The sequence below is a fragment of the Coregonus clupeaformis genome, chromosome 20 (assembly GCF_020615455.1).
Source record: "Coregonus clupeaformis isolate EN_2021a chromosome 20, ASM2061545v1, whole genome shotgun sequence".
In the NCBI taxonomy this organism is placed as follows: Eukaryota; Metazoa; Chordata; class Actinopteri; order Salmoniformes; family Salmonidae; genus Coregonus; species Coregonus clupeaformis.
Genome location: NC_059211.1, coordinates 2,455,754 through 2,477,370, shown reverse-complemented (window position 1 = coordinate 2,477,370; position 21,617 = coordinate 2,455,754). Strand labels below are relative to the sequence as shown.

The following is a 21,617-nucleotide window of genomic DNA, read 5'->3' as shown; positions in this document are numbered from 1 at the left end:
TAGGAGAGAAACTTCTGGTTATAGAGAGTTTTGGGGTGAGTGAATATATTAACCAGAAAGATGGCAGTCTTGGAAAGTGTCTAACTTTTTAACAATTATAATACAACCAGCAGACGTCATACATTACAAGCCAACAGTTGCATTCATTGACATTCTCATTAAACCTCTCTCTCAGCAATCAGCAACAGCCTCAAGACACACACACACACACACAAACACACACACACAAACTCACACACTGTATTTCCCTGCTTTCAAACACACACACACACACACACAGACACACACACACACACAGACACAAACAGAGAGAGAGAGCGAGAGAGAGAGAGAGAGAGAGAGAGAGAGAGAGAGATAATTAATTAGGTGTTGTGTATTAATTAGGTGTTGTGTAGTCAGTGGTAAAGCTCCCAGTTTAATCAGGCCGGCACAACAATATGTAATGACAAATAAAAAATGTTTTTCTTCGAGATGGAAAATCCCGTTCAGCAATCTGCATTCGGCTTTATTTTACTTTCGGTTTCAATTCAGGCATTCTAGCCCACACACCAAACCGCAATGGCGTTACTACTTGAAGGACTTCTTACAGATATAGGAAAATTTCTCACATGTTCAATATGCTTTGAAATTTTCACTGATCCAGTGACTTTAACTTGTGGGCACAGTTATTGTATGACATGTTTAGATGATTATCTACGTGGACTAGCGAAATTGAAGAAGGATTGTCCCCAATGCAGAGGTAAAATTAAAGCAGGTTTAAAACTGCATAAAAATGTTACACTTTGTAACATCGTGAATGTTCATTACGACCATAAACGTTTTGTATCCAACGAAGAATCTACAAAAGGACATGAAATTGAAGTGGTAAGTTAAAAAGTATCCTTATTTTTTTTTTTTTTTTTTTTTTTACAGAGTATGCTTATTGTCTCCTGTCACGATCAACGTCGCTACATAATAACACCTGTGTGTACATGGAATTCTAAATAGGAATAAATCAGGTTGGAGGATACACTTTTTATGTTTTAACATAAACAAGTGCACAACTATAGAATACGTTTAATTGTATTATATGATATTACATTATATAATTGTCAGGACTTCAAAGAGGATAAAGCTGAAGAATGTGTGGCCTCACACTCACAAGATACTGATATCAACAGACCATCTGAGCCTGGAAGTACTATTCAACAGCAACAGGTAAACTTCCCAGATACAGTATTTACAGTAAGCTACAACTTCCTCATTCTTAGTCGGTTTTCTTTTTTAAAGATAATCTTTTTTAAAGATCATATTTTTAAAAGATTATTTTCATGCTCCTGTGTTGTGCCACCTGTCATATAGGCGGAGGCCCCTGTTTTTATAAATGACACAAGCTCAGAGGTGACAGATGACAGGTGTCCTGATGTCCCAGCCTCCCATGACGGTCGGGTTCAGGAGTTGCCCATCTCCCCTCCCTCAAATGACAGACACAGGGCCGAAGGTAGACTGTAGACTTTGTCCTATTCTTGAGTCTCATTTGAATATTACTCCTTATAATGTACTGAATACTGTAAATATAATGTACTGTTTTCACCAATCAACCACTAGATGGGGTAGCCTATATACAGTATCCTCTGTAGCTCAGCTGGTAGAGCACGGCGCTTGTAACGCCAAGGTAGTGGGTTCGATCCCCGGGACCACCCATACACAAAAATAATTTATGCACGCATGACTGTAAGTCGCTTTGGATAAAAGCGTCTGCTAAATGGCATATTATTATTTATATTATTAAAAGACATCTGTGTCATTAGAGTACATCAGATACCAGCGGTGTAAAGTACTTAAATAAAAATACTTTAAAGGACTACTGAAATAGTTTTGGGGGGTATCTGTACTTTACTTTTTATATTTTGGACAACTTTTACTTTTACTTCACTACATTCCTAAAGAAAATAATGTACTTTTTACTCCATACATTTTCCCTGGCACTCAAAAGTACTCGTTACATTTAGAATGATTAGCAGGACAGGAAAATGGTCAAATTCACGCACTTATCAAGAAAACAACCCAGGTCATCCCTACTGGCTCTGATCTGGTGGACTCACTAAACACAAATGGTTAGTTTGTAAATTAAGTTGGAGTGTGCCCCTGGCTATCCGTAATTTAAAAAACAAGAAAATTGTGCCATCTAGTTGGCTTAATATAAAGAATTTGACATGATTTATACTTTTACTTTTGATACTTAAGTATATTTTAGCAATTACTATTAATTTTGATACTTAAGTATATTTAAAACCAAATACTTTTAGACTTTTACTCAAGTAGTATTTTACTGGGTGACTTTCACTTTTACTTCAGTCATTTTCTATTAAAGGAAAACTCCACCCAAAAACTATATTTTGGTATTTGCAAAATGCATCATACAGGGATGATTTCTGTATTTTGAAAGTTACATATCTTGAAAACTTGATTGCTGACAAGCAAACCATTGTGGGACTATGTCAACAATGGACTAATGAAACAAATACCAAAATATAGTTTTTGGGTGGAATTTTCCTTTAAGGTATCTTTACTTTTACTCAAGTATGACAATTGGGTACTTTTTCCGCAATGGTCAGATACAGAAGGCTACATAAAGCTGAAAGACTTTACTGCATTCATCTAATGACTTCAATCTCACATTTTGTCCGTATCTGACCATATCTGTCAGCAGGCTTCGCCTCTCCACCCCATCCCCTGCCTGGGGCCAGCTTCTCCTGGCTCACCTTCAACCCAGCCCTGGGCCACAGGCGCCTGACCATCCTACCCAAAGAGCACAGAGTGATGACCAAAAGGGTGTCCTCCGCATGCCACGATGACCGGTTTGACATCAGCCAATGGATGGCGGAGCAGGAGTACAGTGAAGGCTACCACTATTGGGACGTGGATACGTCGGCGAGTGCGAGCTGGGCGGTCGGGGTTTCCTACCCCAGCATCGGCCGCAGAGATCATCTGGGTCGCACAGCCAACTCCTGGTGCCTGGAGTGGAGCAGGGACAAGTTGTGCTACTGGCACGATAACATAGAGGAGTTTATCAAACATGGCTGCCCCAGTATCGTTAGACTGTCTCTGGACGTGACGAATGGGACCTTGTCGTTTTATAGCCTGTCTGACAGTCAGACACTGCTGCATTGTGTGGAGGAGGGATTCACAGAGCCAGTGAGGCCAGTGTTCTGGCTGTTTGGGCTGAAGCCAAACAATGCTCTGTCCTTTCCTCCTTGGGCGTCATAAGGTGATGTAAGGATGGGGACAACATAAAGAGTTGTCTGTTTATGAATGAGATAAATAAAATACAATATTTAGGAATGAATATATTTAGCACAATATTCCTATTAGAGGTAAAAAATAAAATGACAATCACTTAAAAAAATAAAATTGTAGCTTTTTTATTTCACCCAAAGAATGGATGGACTTTTGCATTGTTGTAGTAGCTGTACAACATTTGTCCCCTCGCGCGCCTCGTTGGAGGCGGGTCGTAACTTCAGGTTCAGGCTAGCTTGCGCGGTCGTAACATTCAAGTTTGTGTGCAGACGAATGACTGTAATATCAATGTCGACAGTAGCACCTACAACCAACCACAGCAGCTAAGATTTATGTCAAAGAGAGGACACCGCTTTGGGAATATAATTCAGTGCAGGGCATTTACTACGAACGCAGCGCAGTGTCAGTTAGGTTTCTGTTGGTGAAGCTCAACTGGGAAAATGCTAACGTAAACCAGGCCAGATAGCTGAACGCTGACTGTATTCAACCACACGAGAGCATAAATGATTTTCATGAACGAATTTGCAGATTTGGTCATCAACAGTGGTGAAGATGCGGAAGGACGTCAGAATATTACTGGTGGGAGAGCGTAAGTGGATTTGTTTTGGTCTACTCTGGTAGTTCTGTCTTACTGTCAAGCTCCAGCATCCAGCCTGCATGCATGACAGCCAGCTGGAGGTGCGCGTGATGCTGGTACGAGGACTCGGAGGAATAACGTTATCTAGCTAGCTAGCTGTGTTGTTCCACTAGGTTCATCCAGTTTTATAGCTAACGTTACACTACCACATACACACACGATGATGGTAGCTACGCTACACACTACTCGGCCATTAGTGTCATAACATAGCTAGCTAGCTAACTACTATCCTAAACAATTTGATGTTTAGACCAAGTGACATTGGCTATTTACCATCTGCTGTGATGCTGACTGACTGCCTGTCCACCCACATTACATGTTTGTCATATCAGTGCATGGTTTTGCAATTGACATCTAAGCAATTAGCTTCAGCTAAATGTCAGCTTTAGTTAATGTGTTCAAAACATTCACTCTGACTCACCTGAGCAGCACCTGTCCACTTTGAAGATACACTGCATGGCCAAAAGTATGTGTACAACCCTTCAAATTAGTGGATTTGGCTATTTCAGCCACACCCGTTGCTGACAGGTGAATAAAACAAAGCTCACAGCCATGCAATCTCCATAGACACACATTGGCAGTAGAATGGCCTGTACTGAAGAGCTCAGTGACTTTCAACGTGGCACCATCATAGGATGCCACCTTTCCAACAAGTCAGTTTGTCAAATTTCTGCCCTGCTAGAGCTGCCCCGGTCAACTAAGTGCTGTTATTGGAAAGTGGAAACGTCTAGGAGCAACAACGTCTCAGCCGCGAAGTGGTAGGCCACACAAGCTCACAGAACTGGACCGCTGAGTGCTGATGCACGTAAAAATTGTCTGTCCTCAGTTGTAACACTCACTGCTGAGTTCCAAACTGCCTCTGGAAACAACGTCAGCACAAGAAGTGTTCGCCGGGAGCTTCATGAAATGGGTTTCCATGGCCGAGCAGCCGCACACAAGCCTAAAATCACCATGCGCAATGCCAAGCGTCGACTGGAGTTGTGATAAATCACACTTCACCATCTGGCAGTCCGATGGTCGAATCTGGGTTTGGCGGATGTCAGGAGAACGCTACCTGCCCGAATGCATAGTGCCAACTGTAAAGTTTGGTGGAGGAGGAATAATGGTCTGGGGCTGTTTTTATGGTTCGGGCTAGGCCCCTTAGTTCCAGTGAAGGGAAATCTTAACGCTACAGCATACAATGACATTCTAGACGATTCTGTGCTTCCAACTTTGTGGCAACAGTTTGGGGAAGGCCCTTTCCTGTTTCAGCATGACAATGCCCCTGTGCACAAAGCTAGGTCCATACAGAAATGGTTTGTCGAGATCGGGGTGGAAGAACTTGACTGGCCTGCACAGAGCCCTGACCTCAACCCCATCGAACACTAATGCTCTTGTGGATGAATGGAAGCAAGTCCCCGCAGCAATGTTCCAACATCTAGAGGAAAGCCTTCCCAGGAGAGTGGAGGCTGTTATAACAGCAAAGGGGGGACCAACTCCATATTAATGCCCATGATTTTGGAATGAGATGTTCGACGAGCAGGTGTCCACATACTTTATGGTAGAGTGGCCAGATGGAAGCCACTCCTCAGTAAAAGGCACATGACAGCCCACTTGGAGTTTGCCAAAAGGCAGGTAAAGACCATGAGAAACAAGATTCTCTGGTCTGATGAAACCAAGATTGAACTCTTTGGCCTGAATGCCAAGTGTCACGTCTGGAGGAAACCTGGCACCATCCCTACGGTGAAGCATGGTGCTGGCATGCTGTTGGGATGTTTTTCAGAGACAGGGACTGGGAGACTAGTCAGGATCGAGGCAAAGATGACCGGAGCAAAGTACAGAGAGATCCTTGATGAAAACCTGCTCCAGAGTGCTCAGGACCTCAGACTGAGGTGAAGGTTCACCTTCCAACAGGACAACGACCCTAAGCACACAGCCAAGACAACGCAGGAGTGGCTTCGGGACAAGTCTCTGAATGTCCTTGAGTGGCCCAGCCAGAGCCCGGACTTGAACCCGATCGAACATCTCTGGAGAGACCTGAAAATAGCTGTGCAGCAACGCTCCCCATCCAACCTGACAGAGCTTGAGAGGATCTGCAGAGAGGAATAAGAGAAACTCCCCAAATACAGGTGTGCCAAGCTTGTAGCGTCATACCCAAGAAGACTCAAGGCTGTAATCGCTGCCGAAGGTGCTTCAACAAAGTACTGAGTAAACGGTCTGAATACTTTGCAAACAATTCTAAAAACCTGTTTTTTGCTTTGTCATTATGGGGTATTGTGTGTAAATTTATAAGGAAAAAAACAAATTAAATACATGTTAGAATAAGGTTGTAACGTAACAAAATGTGGAAAACGTCAAGGGGTCTGAATACTTTCCGAATGCACTGTACTGTTTATACAGGGACCCAGGGCTCTAAATTTCACATTTGCCAAATGCAATTCTCTTCCCTTCTAAAGCAAAGCCCTATTGTGATTTAGTAAGCTGTCAAGTAGCTCTCTCTGGCCACGAATGGGCTTAGAGCCAATGCTCATGTCTTAGATTTGAGCGGCAACTTGGTGTAAGTGGGATCTAATATTTCACTGCAGCAGCAGAAGCAGCAGCATCACTATCTCTCCTTTGTGTGTGTGAAGCACAGACTGCCAATTTGTACAAGGCAAGCCTATCTCTTCATGCCAGCTATGATGCTTGAAATGTACAGAGAAACAATGCATGACAGGCTGCAATTCCAAAACAGTTACTTTACGTACACATGATAATAATGCAATAGAAAGTGTGAGGCTGAGCACATTGCCTCTCCCTCTGCCAATTCTAGAATTGAAAAGAGTCTCATTGCCAGGCGTGACACTGAGCCAATATCACATCCTCCTCGTCTTCTTTTTTCCCAACAGCCAAGGTGGGGAAGACTTCCCTGATCATGTCGCTGGTCAGCGAGGAGTTCCCACAGGTGGTACGTAAAGACGCTTCCTGTAACCTCTCTGTGTTTAGTAAATCGATTTCATAATAATGATTACTGGTATGTCTATTCAGCCTATGAAGCACTTTTCTCAAACTGAGTGCTTTGAATTGTATCGGGTAGACGGGTAACTCCCCGTGGGAGATGCACGTCTGGATGATCAGCAGTAGTACTCATAAACAGTTATAATACATGCATTACCTAAGTGGAATGTACGTTTTGAGGATCCCATTGGTGTCTCTTTATGACGGTCATCTTTGGTTGGTTCCTTGTAACAGGTGCCCTACCGGGCTGAAGAGATCACCATACCGGCAGATGTCACCCCAGAGAGAGTTCCTACACACATAGTAGACTACTCAGGTACTGTAACTGTACTAACAGTGTAGCTATATCATGTATACCTTATCTCAGTTGTACTATGCAAACCATGGGTAAACATGTTATTGTACATTCAAGCCATGTACACTGAACTACTACACTAATACTGTCCTGTTGTTCACTAACTGCATGTTTTAACTCGCCCAGAGGCGGAACAAACAGATGAGCAGTTGTCTTCAGAAATATCAAAGGTGAGATTAGAATCAATGTTTACTATTATAGAAAGATTTGAGTCTTGCAGAGTCCAGATCGTAATGGTTGTCGCTCCCTTTACAGGCCAATGTGATTTGCATAGTGTACGCCGTCAACAACAAGGAGTCCATTGAGAAGGTGAGTTTATTCATAGCCTAGGATTTCATTGTATATGTGTATTTTTGAAGTACTATATGCACATTATGTTATGATATCAGCCAGTTCATACTCATGTTTGCTTTTTGTAAGGTCATGTCTTCACCATCATGTATTCCGTTAGGTGACCAGCCATTGGATTCCTCTTATAAATGACAATACAGACAAGGACAGCAGGTGAGGGATGCAGTCTAGGTTTAGTTGCGGTTCTTACGTATGTAGCCCAGTTCCTGCATGAGCTTTGCAATGGTTACGCTATTGTCTTAATGACCTATAACATGAAGAGTATGGGGGGTGCAGTGTAGTAGTGGGTATCGTATGTAGTATGTGTATTGCAATGCTCAACCACCACCAGGGTTCACCCAACTGGGTCGCTGTAAAAGGCACTCTACATGAAGTTACATGAATGTGTTTTCTCCTCAATATATGATATATGCATGGATGTTTTCCTAACGTTTTGAAAGAGGAGATGGGCATGAGTCATAGACACAAGTCCACGCTTTTCACAACTTGAGTCATTTCAGTAAATTGACTCATTTTCTCAGTAGAACAGCAGTCAAGAAATACAATAAGTAATGTTGAGCCTAATTTCATGCATGCAGACCCACCACATTATAATATTATTTCTAGGAAGACCAATTGAGATAAAAAAATATGTATTTTCCAAGGGAGACCTCGCCAGTATACATGACTATCACACACTACAATCACATGAATTTATGTCTGGATTGGGAAAATGGCCCTGAATGTAAAGCTTTAAAACCTAGTAAATAACTCTATATAAAAACAATCCAATCAACCATTTACAACCTTTCTCTCTCTCCGTTCTCCCCCTATAGGGTTCCTGTCATCCTGGTGGGGAACAAGTCTGACCTGGTGGAACACAGCAGCATGGAGACCATCCTGCCCATCATGAACCAGTACACTGAGATAGAGACATGTGTGGAGGTGAGACTGCCAGAGGGCTTCTGTACTGAGTCACCCACTGTGTTGTAGCACTGTGACTTCACTACACAGAGTAGTGATTCATCGGCAGATATAGCACAGAGGCTGCGTAAAAGCCACTGACCTACTCACCCCATGTAGATTTATCAGCATTTACACTTTATGTACACTTATCTCTTATCATGCACACTTATCATTTATTATGCACACTTATCATGTGTACTTATCATGCACACTTATCATTTATACTTATCATGCACACTTATCTCTTACCATGCACACTTATCATTTGTCATGCACACTTATGTATACTTATCATGTACACTTATCTCTTACCATGCACACTTATCATTTATCATGCACACCTATCATGCACACTTATGTATACTTATCATGTACACTTATCACTTATCATGCACACTTATCACTCTAACAGAGGAGTGATGCACCTCCAAATGTAGCAATGAAGATAAATCAATGAAAAGAAATGACTGTAAATGTCTGCTACAGTAACTATTTAAAGAATGGCTTTAACAGTTCCGGTATCTATTAAAGATGTATAACAGGGGTGGGGCTTATATTTGAACAGTCCTTCTTATACAGCTATAAAGCTTTTATTGTGCTGCTATAGAGCTTACACATTTTATATGTTGTAAATCTAAATCTGTAGGGTTTAAAGCTGGTCCCTGAAAACATGCTCGATCTATGTAGCTTTTACCATCATCATACAGGGTGACAATGTGAGTCCATACATAGACTATATACATTAAGACTATACAGTGCCTTGCAAAAGTATTCATCCCCCTTGGCGTTTTTCCTATTTTGTTGCATTACAACCTGTAATTTAAATGGATTTTTATTTGGATTACATGTAATGGACATACACAAAATAGTCCAAATTGGTGAAGTGAAATGAAAAAAATAACTTGTTTAAAAAAAAAATCTAAGATAAATTACGGAAAAGGGGTGCGTGCATATGTATTCACCCCCTTTGCTATGAAGCCCCTAAATAAGATCTGGTGCAACCAATTACCTTCAGAAGTCACATAATTAGTTAAATAAAGTCCACCAGTGTATAAAAAAATATCAGAAACTTTGAACATCCCACGGAGCACCATTTTAAATCCATTATAAAGAAATGGAAAGAATATGGCACCACAATAAACCTACCAAGAGAGGGCCGCCCACCAAAACTCACGGACCAGGCAAGGAGGGCATTAATCAGAGAGGCAACAAAGAGACCAAAGATAACCCTGAAGGAGCTGCAGCGATTGAAGTATCTGTCCATAGGACCACTTTAAGCCGTACACTCCACAGAGCTGGGCTTTACATTGCTTGTCTCCTGAGTGGCGCAGTGGTCTAAGGCACTGCATCGCAGTGCTAACTGTGCTACTAGAGATCCTGGTTCGAATCCAGGCTCTGTCGCAGCCGGCCGCGACCGGGAGACTCATGGGCGGCGCACAATTGGCCCAGCGTCGTCCAGGGTAGGGGAGGGAATGGCCGGCAGGGATGTAGCTCAGTTGATAGAGCATGGCGTTTGCAACGCCAGGGTTGTGGGTTCGTTTCCCATGGGGGGCCAGTATAAAAAAAAAAAAAAAAAAATGTATTCACTAACTGTAAGTCGCTCTGGATAAGAGCGTCTGCTAAATGACTAAAATGTAAATGTAAATGTAAAGAAAAAAATAAGCAAACACGTTAGGTGTTCGCCAAAAGGCATGGGGGAGACTCCCCAAACATATGGAAGAAGGTACTCTGGTCAAATTAGACTAAAATTGAGCTTTTTGGCCATCAAGGAAAACGCTATGTCTGGCGCAAACCGAACACCTCTCATCACCCCGAGAACACCATCCCCACAGTGAAGCATGGTGGTGGCAGCATCATGCTGTGGGGATGTTTTTCATCGGCAGGGACTGGGAAACTGGTCAGAATTGAAGGAATGATGGATGGCGTTAAATACAGGGAAATTCTTGACGGAAACCTGTTTCAGTCTTCCAGAGATTTGAGACTGGAACGGAGGTTCACCTTCCAGCAGGACAATGACCCTAAGCATACTGCTAAAGCAACTCTCGAGTGGTTTAAGAGGAAACATATTTAAATGTCTTGGAATGGCCTAGTCAAAGCCCAGACCTCAATTCAATTGAGAATCTGTGGTATGACTTAAAGATTGCTGTACACCAGCGTAACCCATCCAATTTGAAGGAGCTGGAGCAGTTTTGCCTTGAAGAATGGGCAAAAATCCCAGTGGCTAGATGTGCCAAGCTTATAGAGACATACCCCAAGAGACTTGCAGCTGTAATTGCTGCAAAAAGGTGGCTCTACAAAGTATTGACTTTGTGGGGGTGAATAGTTATGCACGCTCAAGTTTTCAGTTTTTTTGTCTTATGTCTTGTTTGTTTCACCCCAAAAAATATTTTACATCTTCAAAGTGGTAGGCATGTTATGTAAATCAAATTATACAAACCCCACAAAAATCAATTTTAATTCCAGGTTGTAAGGCAACAAAATAGGAAACATGCCAAAAGGGGTGAATACTTTCGCAAGCCACTGTATGTTGTGCTTGTTTACTGTATATTCACTTAGGTTCTATAGCCTATGTTGAGCATTATTTATGAGCATGACCTTCACCGAGACAATCTTCATGCTATTTTTGTCATGATTGGAATTCTATGGGTCAATCATGTGCTTAGCGTGATGCACAGGGTCAGCTTGGTATTTGTTTCAGTCTAGATTCTTAATGGAGCTATTGCTAAGGGATTTATATAACTTGCTCAAGTCAGTATGTGAGTGTGCATTCATTTTTCTAGGAAAATCCATTAGGCCTAATAGACAGGTTGCATGTCAAAATGTGCATGTGTGCTCTCTTCCAAGAGGTACAGTGCATTCGGAAAGTATTCAGACCCATTTACTTTTTCCACATTTTGTTACGTCACAGCCTTATAACAAATGTTCCTCATCAATCTACACACAATACCTCATACTGGCAAAGTGAAAACTGTTTTCTTTTTTCTTTTTTGCAAACATAGAAAATTAAAAACAGAAATACCTTATTTACCTAAGTATTCAGACCCTTTGCTATGAGTCTCGAAATTGAGCTCCGGTGCATTCTGTTTCCATTGATCATCCTTGAGATGTTTCTACAACTTAATTGAAGTCCACCTGTGGTACATTCAATTGGTTGAACATTATTTGGAAAGGCACACACCTGTCTATATAAGGTCCCACAGTTGACAATGCATGTCAGAGCAAAAACCAAGCCATGAGGTCAAAGGAGTTGTCCGTAGAGCTCCGAGACAGGATTGTGTCGAGGCACAGATCTGGGGAAGGGTACCAAAAAATTTCTGCAGCATTGAAGGTCCCCAAGAACACATTGGCCTCTATCATTCTTAAATGGAAGAAGTTTGGAACCACCAAGACTCTTCCTAGAGCTGGCCGCCCCGACAAACTGAGCAATCGGGGGAGAATGGCCTTGGTCAGGGAGGTGACCAAGAACCTGTTGGTTACTCTGGCAGCGCTCCAGAGTTCCTCTGTGGAGACGGGGGAATCTTCCAGAAGGACAACCGTCTCTGCAGCACTCCACCATTCAGGCTTTTATGGTGGAGTGGCCAGACGGAAGCCACTCCTCAATAAAAGGACCATGACAGCCCGCTTGGAGTTTGCCAAAAGGCACCTAAAGGACTCAGACCATGAGAAAAAAGATTATCTGGTCTGATGAAACCAGGATTGAACTCTGGCCTGACTGCCAAGCGTCACGTCTGGAGGAAACCTGGCACCATCCCTACGGTGAAGCATGGTGGTGGCAGCATCATGCTGTGGGGATGTTTTTCAGCCGCAGGGACTGGGAGACTAGTCAGGATCGAGGGGAAAGATGAACGGAGCAAAGTACAGAGAGATCCTTGAAGAAAATCTGCTCTGGAGCGCTCAGGACCTCAGACTGGGGCGAAGGTTCACCTTCCATCAGGACAATGACCCTAAACACAAGACAACGCGGGAGTGGCTTCGGGACAAGTCTCTGAATGTCCTTGAGTGGCCCAGCCAGAGCCCGGACTTGAACCCTATCTCTAATATCTCTGGAGAGACCTGAAAATAGCTGTGCAGCGACGCTTCCGATCCAACCAGACAGAGCTTGAGAGGATCTGCAGAGAAGAATGGGAGAAACTCCCCAAATACAGATGTGCCAAGCTTGTAGCGTCATACCCAAGAAGACTCAAGGCTGTAATCGCTGCCAAAGGTGCTTCAACAAAGTACTGAGTAAAGGGTCTGAATACTTATGTAAATGTGATATTTCAGTTTTTAATTTTTTATAAATGAGCAAAAATTAAACTGTTTTTGCTTTGTCTTTATGGGGTATTATGTGTAGATTGATGAGGGGGGAAAAAACAATTTAATCCATTTTAGAATGCGGCTGTAACGTAACAAAATGTGGAAAAAGCCAAGGGGGTCTGAATATTTTCCGAATGCACTGTATACTATGGATACATTTGATTGTCAATTCAAGGAAACAGACTTGACAATCCAACTGATCCAATCAACCCTAGAGTTTGACCCCCATGGCTTTCCTCCACCCAGCTAGCCATAGAGCCGTGTCCAAAGTCCCGGTTTGGCTGCTTCCTCCTCCATGTTTCACAGTCTAATTAGTAATGGCTTATCCCTCAGACAGATCCTGGCTGTTAGATCCTCCCTGGCCCCAGCCAGCCAGGTCACAATGGAGACTGATGTAGAACACTACTATACTCTACTGTAAACAACTCTCACTTTCCTGACCCATCTAGTGGAAAGAAAGAGAGAGAGTTTGTTGTTTCCCCGCATTAGGGGAAACAGCGGCACTGTCCGCCCCAGCACCTTTGTTATTGTTTTTGTTTTGTGGACGAAACTGAGGTGAGTCGAGCAGCTTGCAGTGTTCGTTGTAGGCAGTAACTTCTTTGTTGTTGTAATATCCCAAATTGTCGTGGCAGTTTCACGGTTTAAGGATTCCAGCTTGAAGTGCTTTCTGCACTGTGATATTTGTTTAGGTATTTTAGTTCAGGGCAGGAACTGCATTGTTGTTTTTGATATGTTGGTAAATATAATTTCAGGATGAATGAATTCATATTTTGTATGATCTTTCTGTATTTCCATAACTTTTTTTTTTAGTGTTCAGCAAAGAACCTGAAGAACATTTCTGAGTTGTTTTACTACGCCCAAAAAGCTGTCCTGCACCCCACTGGTCCCCTATACTGCCCAGAGGAGAAACAGGTAAAGGGTGAAGAAGCCCTCTTAACAGAATGTTACAGAATAAGAATTGTTCATAAAATCTCACGTTTACTTTGAGGCCAACTGTATCATTATACTGTTGATTTGACTTGATTCCCAGATGAAGCCTGCTTGCATCAAAGCGCTGACTCGTATCTTCAAGGTATCAGACCTGGACAACGATGGGATCCTCAATGATAATGAGCTCAACTTCTTCCAAGTAAGTTTGAACTCTGTGACTCTGACTCCTAGAGCAGCACAAGCATAAATTAATTACAGTAATAACAAGTTAACTAGCCCTTTTTCATTCAGGAGAAGGGTTTAAATAGAGTTATTTCAGTGTTTTCCTTGGCAGCTTTGGTGATTTGTGTGTGTGTGCACAGAGGACATGCTTCAATGCCCCACTGGCGTCTCAGGCCCTGGAGGATGTGAAGAATGTTGTGAGGAAGAATGTGATCGACGGTGTGTGTGACAACGGCCTCACTCTCAAAGGTATGCTCTATTAGCAAAAGGAGGGAGTGGACAATGAAGTTCCTGTTGATCCAAATGTTTGTCCTTTTCTGTTTCTTTGCCAGCTCAGTCCTGTATTTCTTAAAGAACTAGTCACACCTTTCTGAAGCACCATGTTTGAGCATGTTGTGATATGTTTGAATAATGTCCCCATATTCCACATTCCGAACACCCACACACTCACTCTAGTTGACCTATATCATTGTGGTCCTCCTCAGGGTTCCTGTTCCTCCACACCCTCTTCATCCAGAGGGGGAGACATGAGACCACCTGGACGGTCCTCAGGAGGTTCGGCTACGACGATGACCTGGAACTCCACCAAGACTACCTGTTCCCACTCACGTGAGTGTACTGTCTGTTTCCGCATCTCCACTATAACCTATTCCTCCAGGGTGTACTGTCTACTTCTACACCCATACCAACAAACTATCTCCCCTCGTAGTAGTGATGGGGGGAATCAATACAGTTTCAAATCGGGATGTTAGTTTTGATGAAATATTGTATCGTTTTGACAATATCGCAAAATATTATTTTTGCGCTAGTTGGCTGTACCTGCACCAAAACTCCAGTATTTTTCCTTCATAACTTCTTTTTAAATAGGTAGCCAATTTGTTTTCAGCACTGTTATTTCCATGACTGATCAAAACTTGTTTTCTCTTGTCCCTCTGCAGCAGACATATGTTGAGCAATATGTTTGGAACGTCGAATCGCAATTAAATCACAGTATCGAATCGCTATACATATAGAATCGTAATACATATCGTATCGGCACGTAAGTATCGTGATAATATCGTATCGTGAGGTCCCTGGCAATTACCAGCCCTACCTATTAGTGTGCTTGTCTTTACTTCTACCCACAGGTACAGACATTGGCCATTCCGTGTGCCTAGTCCATTATGCTGTTATTGCCTTTGTCTTCCTCAAGGACAATCTGAGCCTTAGAGACTTCCAATAAGTAATAATAAATATCTATCAACATTGATTCCCATGCAGAAATACACTTCGGCTTCACCAGTACAACAAAAGATGTCTGCCTCCCTTCTTTCAGATTGAGATGGGCCACTAAACCCCAGCATAACAGTCAGGATTAACATCCATCCCCCTTCTAGCTCTGACCTCATTTACCCACAAGTCTCTCTCTCTCCCCCTGCCGAGCGTCCATTGAGGACGTAATTGAATCCGTCATCTTCTTATTTATCTCGTAATCTCTGGAGGATTCTCCATCTGACTGTTGTGGTGTGTGTGTGTGTGTGTGTGTGTGGGTGTGTTGTGTATGTGTGTGTTCCCCACCTCTACTGTACCGTCAGGTTGAAAATACCTCCAGACTGCACCACAGAGCTGAATCACAATGCCTACCTCTTCCTCCAGAGTGTCTTCGACAAGCATGACAAGGTATTGACCTTTCCTGTGGTATATGATACCATTGAATTTGGAGCCAACATTTCAGACTAACAAAAGTAAAACCGTTTCTAAACTCTGTTGGCAGTGAATGAACTATAAATCGAGTGGTCAAGCTAGTGTTTGTCCTTATGTTCTAGATGCCAATGACCGGTGAGGTGTGTGTGTGTTTTTCAGGACCGGGATTGTGCCCTGTCCCCAGAGGAGCTGAAGGACCTGTTTGACGTGTTTCCCTACATGCCCTGGGGTCCCGACGTCAACAACACGGTGTGCACCAACGACGAAGGCTGGATCACCTACCAGGGCTACCTGTCCCAGTGGACGTAGGTTACCACCACACACACCTGAACACACACAGACAGACACACACACACATAAGAGAGATGTACTGCTGTGTTAAATGCACAAAGTGTTTCTTTTGTTTATCTAAACTATTGAAGTCTGAATGAACCCCCAAGACAGTGTGTCTTACAGTGTATGACAGTTTCCATTCACTCCTCTGTGTTTCCCTGTGCCCAGGTTGACTACCTACCTGGATGTCCAGCGCTGCCTGGAGTACCTGGGTTATCTTGGTTACTCCATAATCTCTGAGCAGGAGTCCCAGGCAGCAGCCATCACAGGTGGGAGGACAGCCCGTTGTCATGGCAACTGAGACGAGCGCTAGATTAGATATGAGCAGAGACATATAGATATAGAAGATGAAGATGGCTTCTACCGAAGTTAGCTGTAAGCTGTAGTCTACAGCCAACCTGTAAACATTGTGTGCTAGAACTTCATGTTGTATTCAATTCTCTATCTAGAGAGCAGTGACGAAGTTACACTTACTGAAACCACATTCTGCATAGGACTAATGACATCCAAAGCATATTAAGCATTAATTTATATACATTAATTTGCTGCATAATCTAAACTGTGTTTGTGTGTCCTCTCCGTTCTACAGTGACGAGGGACAAGAAGATTGACCTGCAGAAGAAGCAGACCCAGCGCAGTGTGTTCCGCTGTAACGTCTTCGGGGACAGCGGCAGCGGCAAGACAAGCTTCCTACAAGCCTTCCTTGGAAGAAACCTCATGGTCAGTGTCAACATGAATTCATTCCCTCAAAGAGGAAGTTGTAAGTCGGTGGCAAGGAAAACTTCCCTGGACGGAAGAAACATTTGAACATAAATTTAAACAACTCCATGTCACTCCAAATACTTCAGTCTACTTCCTGTTTAAAACTTTTTGGAATTCCTCTTGGTATTGGTAAACTCTTTTGTATGTTTGAAGAATTTTTCCCCCTCCTTTTTTTTTTCTCAGCGTCAAAACACCATTAGCGAAGAGCACATGTCCTACTATGCTATCAGCAATGCATATGTGTATGGGCAGGAGAAATATCTACTGGTGAGTCGTCTGTTTATTAGATGGTGTTTGTTTGTCCACAGCTTTTCAGCCTAAACGTTGTGTGTGTGTTTCTGTGTGTGTTCATTCATTTCTTCTTTCCCCTCCTCTCCCTCAGCTCCACGAGGTCTTCCCAGACTTTGACGTCCTCTCGGACGCTGACCTGGCTTGTGACATTGTGTGTCTGGTCTACGACGCCAGCAACCCCCACTCCTTTGAGTACTGCGCCAGAGTCTTCAAGGTATGTGCTGTTCACAACCAGTCCTTCTACTTTCCGTGTTTGTCTATTTAGTATTTCAAGATGGCTACCCAATACTCTTCTAATCAACCACTGAATTAGAGTAAATGTTTTTAAAGCGGAAGCCATCTGTTATTACCATATTATTACAAATATGGGCTTCTTTAAAAAAAGTATATTGCTGAATTTAACATGACAGTGTCCAATAACAATATCCCTCTGCCTTTTGCAGCAATACTTCATGGACACCAAGACGCCGTGCATGATGATCGCAGCCAAGTCGGACCTCCAGGAGACCAAGCAGCTATATGCCCTCACCCCTCTGGAGTTCTGTAGGAAGCACAAGATGCCCCCTCCGCAGGCCTTCACCTGCAACACGGCAGACGCACCCTGCAAAGACATCTACACCAAACTCACCACCATGGCCATGCACCCGTGAGTAGTGGAGCACTCTGTTGTATTAGGCCTCATGGAGCCCTAAAACCCCATGTCGAACCTTCAAATCCCTCCCTCAAACCCTAAAGCTCTACCTTAAGCCCTTGAACCATCTCCACAATCCCTAAAAAAATCCTTTAAATCTTTAAGACCCCATCTCATGCTGTAAGACCCATTGCCAAGCTCCAAAACCCCACCTCAAGCCCCAAAACTGCCCCTAAGCTGTTAAATTCTACCTCATCCCTCACTTCCCAAATTAGTCCCACTTCACATTGAAATATAGAGACTCTGAACTCTTGGGGTGAACGGTATCCACCATCTTGGTTAGACGTGGTGGTTACGGTGGTGGATTAAATTTGCCATTAGCTGCTACTGTATTTGTATTGCCCTTGCATGCCCCCTTTCCCACTACTCTCTCTGTCAGGGTGTTGTCCACACTGGTCACCTCTCTGTAACAGGTCACATAACCCATGTACACAGTGAACTGTAATCCTCAGAAGCATAGCCAACACATGGGGGACAGCATCAATGTATCACGTATTTAATCCAGTGCATTTTGATTTCATCTATGGACCTCTAACTCTGTGGTGGCATGGGGACATTTAACAATGTTGACAATTATCCAAATTGATCCAAAGTGGCTATTTGGAGTTTACAACCCCCAACAGTGTGAGGTGAAGATTACAATGGATCAGACTTGTGGTCATGCTCTCCCGTTGATTAATTAGACAATTCTCCTCCTATCTTCCTGGGTGGGTGCTCTTGGTAATTGAACCCCTGTTAAGAGATGAGCTCTATGGACCAAAGAGCTCAAACCTTCTGGTGGCATGGTTCTTTCTGTTCTAACTCTTCTTCTTTGTGCCTGTGTGTGTGTGGGGGTGTGTGGGGGTGTGTGTGGGGGTGTGTGTGTGTGTGTGTGCACCTCTCTCTCCTCAGTCACGCTCGGCTGCGCTGTATGTGTACCTGTAACAGGTGCACCTTCTGCCACCTGCAGAACTTCATCAACTCAGAGCTGGTGCAGACGGTGAAGGCCAAGCTCTACACTGCCATTCTCAGCAGGTCCTTACTCTTTCACAGAGACCTTTGAACTCTTCTGTTTCACAATCCTCCTTTACGTCATTCGTCCTTTTCTTCTCTTGCCATTTCATTTTGCCCCCGAAAAGTTTCGTCATTTTGTTCATTATGTGGATTTTGTCTTCCTTTTCTGTCTATCTGAGAACCCTGTGTTTGCCTTCACACTCTTCTGTTTTAACACTCCTCCTCTTCATTTGTCCCTCTTCTTCTTCATTTGCTGTTCATCACATCCGTTTTGACCCTGTTTTGGAATTTTGGCGTTTTGCTCATCATGTGGATTTTGTCCTGTGGATTGTCATAACCCACTGTTTGTTTTCATGTAAATCCTCATGACATCTCACTCTTATTCTTTTGCCTCATCCCAATGTTCCTGGATTCCGTTCCTGATTCTGAGTTCCTTGATCCTCTCTCTTCGTCATTCGTCACTTGTTTTACCATCTTGTTTTATTCCAACCCTCTTGTTCCTTATGTTCCTCTTCATGAATGAATAATACATATGTAGTCTATTAATGCAGATTTCTAGTGTCATATCTGTTCATCCTGTTGGACTTTCATCTTTTGGCTGCTTTAGTTGTGATTAATACATAGGACTGTAAGGAGGGTCAAAGTCAAACAGTTTTGAGGGAATTCCTGCATAGCATGTATCATGATCATCTGTGTAAGCAGAGAGGTTATGTAAAAGCATTACATGTTGTGGTTTAGTTATTTCTCTGCCAACTGACCTATGTGCTCTCTCTCTGTTTCTCTCTTTCCCTCTGTTTATTTCTCTCGCTGTCTTCCTGTGCCTGTCGCTCTCTTTCTGTCTCTGGATCGTGTTGTTCTCTCTCTGTGTATTTCTCCTTCTCTCTCTTCTCAGACATGTGACACAGGCTGACCTGAAGAGCTCCACCTTCTGGTTGAGAGTGAGCGTGGGAGCCACCGTGTTCGCCGTGCTGGGCTTCGCCATGTACAGAGTGCTGCTCAAACAACGGTGATCCACCCACCACCATCACCATGCAAACCCAACCTCTGCGAGACTTGTACCCAAATCTGTTTGTGCTATTTTGCCAACTACTATGGTCTATGGAGTGAATCCTAGCTTCCACTTAAGTTGAATTTTCACTTAGTCATGTATTGATGTCAATGGGAGACTAAGTGAAAATTCAACTTAAGTGAAAGTTAGGATCTGCCCCATAGACCATAAGAGTTGGCAGGACAGCACAAACAGATCTGGGACCAGGCTAAACTTTGCACCCTCCCCCAATAAATATATCGCTAAGATAATAAAAGCTTCAGTATGTCCCCCATGTGATGAGGGGAAAAAAGCAAACATTATTTAGTTTTATACCTAGAGATTTCGCAAGAAAATGACTGCTATTGTTCTTTATTTTGGTGTCTGCACTGACAGTATGGCTATATATAATATTTATATTGAAAATGTGAGGATATAACTACTACTGATGAAGCTAGTGATTTCTTCTCTTTAAGCAATATATCTATTTTTTGGTTACCTGTGTGGATTGAAATGGTGAAACAATTCAATGTTAATCAGTTGAAGGAGGGGTAGTGAAATGGAAATGGGTATGCAAAAGAACCAATACCATACACAAAAATATATGCTTTAAAACAAAAAGTGAACAAATTTGTAAATAATGTATATATAACTCCTTGTATATTTGTTTTCCCATGAACAAACGACATTATGAAGTTCATATGCTGAAGCTATAATGGTACAACAAAGCCACATTGGATGCTATAAAGGGATTCGCTTTCAATCATTCTAATTTCCTCAAACCAGTTCAGTAGAGGTTGTTCTGATGTTATTAAAAGAAGGTTGTTCTTTAGTTCGCATTCCAGGGTCAGAAGCTTGGTTGCACACTTGCAAATTTGTATGTCTGAATTGGCCCATGTTCAATCAATGGATGTTCCGTATGGGATGATACTTTTTGGGTGACTGCGCCTTACCCCTAGACTCAGTAATGCAGTAGTAGCCTCCGTGGCCCTCCCATGTCTTCCTGTATGGGTGTGGACCACCCAGGTGCTGTGTGTGTTGGGCGTGCATGCCAAATCAAATTGTGTGTGTTGGGCGTGCATGTCAAATCAAATTGTGTGTGTTGGGCGTGCATGTCAAATCAAATTGTGTGTGTTGGGCGTGCATGTCAAATCAAATTGTGTGTGTTGGGCGTGCAGGTCAAAATTGTGTGTGCTTGCTATGCGTGTATGTGAGGCTGTACAGTCGTTATATTTGCAGGAGCTGTATGTGCATGCTTTGCTTTTCTGATCATCTTCCAATATTGTTATAATATAAAATATACTTATTATGAAGCTAACATTCCTCTCAGTGGGATTATTCCAATTATCCAAATGTTATCAAGTACCCCAACCTCCCAGAACATTAGAACAATTGTGTTTCACCTTTGCCTTTCCTAAGTTTATAATAAATAAATCTACTTTAATCCTGTGTCAAGAATGTTTATTATTGCATTTGGGATCCATCATTTTTTCCCCCCCATTATGCATTTTTATAATAAAAAGCAGCAGCTAATGCACACCCAAATAGTTAAGCAGGTGCTGACTAATGGAAAGGTACACTTAAAATAAAATCGCACACTTTATAGGGGGGAAAAAAAGTCTCTAGTCAGCCACTTTGTTAAGGCTGTTCTTAGGTACACGTCAACTTATGACAGACAAAATGAGAAAAGAAATCCAGAAAATCACATTGTAGGATTTTTAATGAATTGATTTGCAAATTATGGTGGAAAATAAGTATTTGGTCAATAACAAAAGTTTCTCAATACTTTGTTATATACCCTTTGTTGGCAATGACACAGGTCAAACGTTTTCTGTAAGTCTTCACA

The 21,617-nt window shown here is 42.7% G+C and overlaps 2 protein-coding genes across 5 annotated transcripts; both read left to right on the top strand.

Annotated features, from left to right (window-relative positions):
- The first annotated feature begins 332 nt into the window (after positions 1-332).
- Positions 333-3,379, top strand: LOC121553949 (tripartite motif-containing protein 65). Of its 2 annotated transcripts, none has more exons than XM_041867352.2 (4): positions 333-864; positions 1,096-1,197; positions 1,342-1,480; positions 2,693-3,379. In XM_041867352.2, the coding sequence occupies exons 1-4, from the start codon at positions 559-561 to the stop codon at positions 3,247-3,249; spliced, it is 1,104 nt and encodes a 367-aa protein (XP_041723286.1). In that variant the 5' UTR covers positions 333-558; the 3' UTR covers positions 3,250-3,379. The 2 variants fall into 2 exon arrangements, with proteins under 2 accessions (XP_041723286.1, XP_041723285.1); XM_041867351.2 differs by having other exon boundaries at positions 2,690-3,379.
- Positions 3,380-3,491: 112 nt separating this feature from the next.
- LOC121553905 (mitochondrial Rho GTPase 1-A-like) lies at positions 3,492-21,215 on the top strand. 3 transcript variants are annotated; one of them, XM_045205234.1, is made up of 20 exons: positions 3,492-3,868; positions 6,784-6,842; positions 7,127-7,208; positions 7,374-7,417; positions 7,503-7,556; positions 7,699-7,751; positions 8,414-8,522; positions 13,650-13,751; positions 13,870-13,968; positions 14,132-14,240; positions 14,477-14,600; positions 15,566-15,650; positions 15,834-15,979; positions 16,176-16,276; positions 16,597-16,727; positions 16,953-17,036; positions 17,152-17,274; positions 17,504-17,706; positions 18,643-18,765; positions 19,637-21,215. In XM_045205234.1, exons 1-20 carry the CDS (start codon positions 3,832-3,834, stop codon positions 19,752-19,754), a joined length of 1,986 nt encoding a protein of 661 aa, XP_045061169.1. In that variant the 5' UTR covers positions 3,492-3,831; the 3' UTR covers positions 19,755-21,215. The 3 variants fall into 3 exon arrangements, with proteins under 3 accessions (XP_045061169.1, XP_045061170.1, XP_045061171.1); XM_045205235.1 differs by lacking the exon at positions 7,374-7,417 and having other exon boundaries at positions 7,522-7,556; XM_045205236.1 differs by lacking the exon at positions 18,643-18,765.
- The last annotated feature ends 402 nt before the right edge of the window (positions 21,216-21,617 follow it).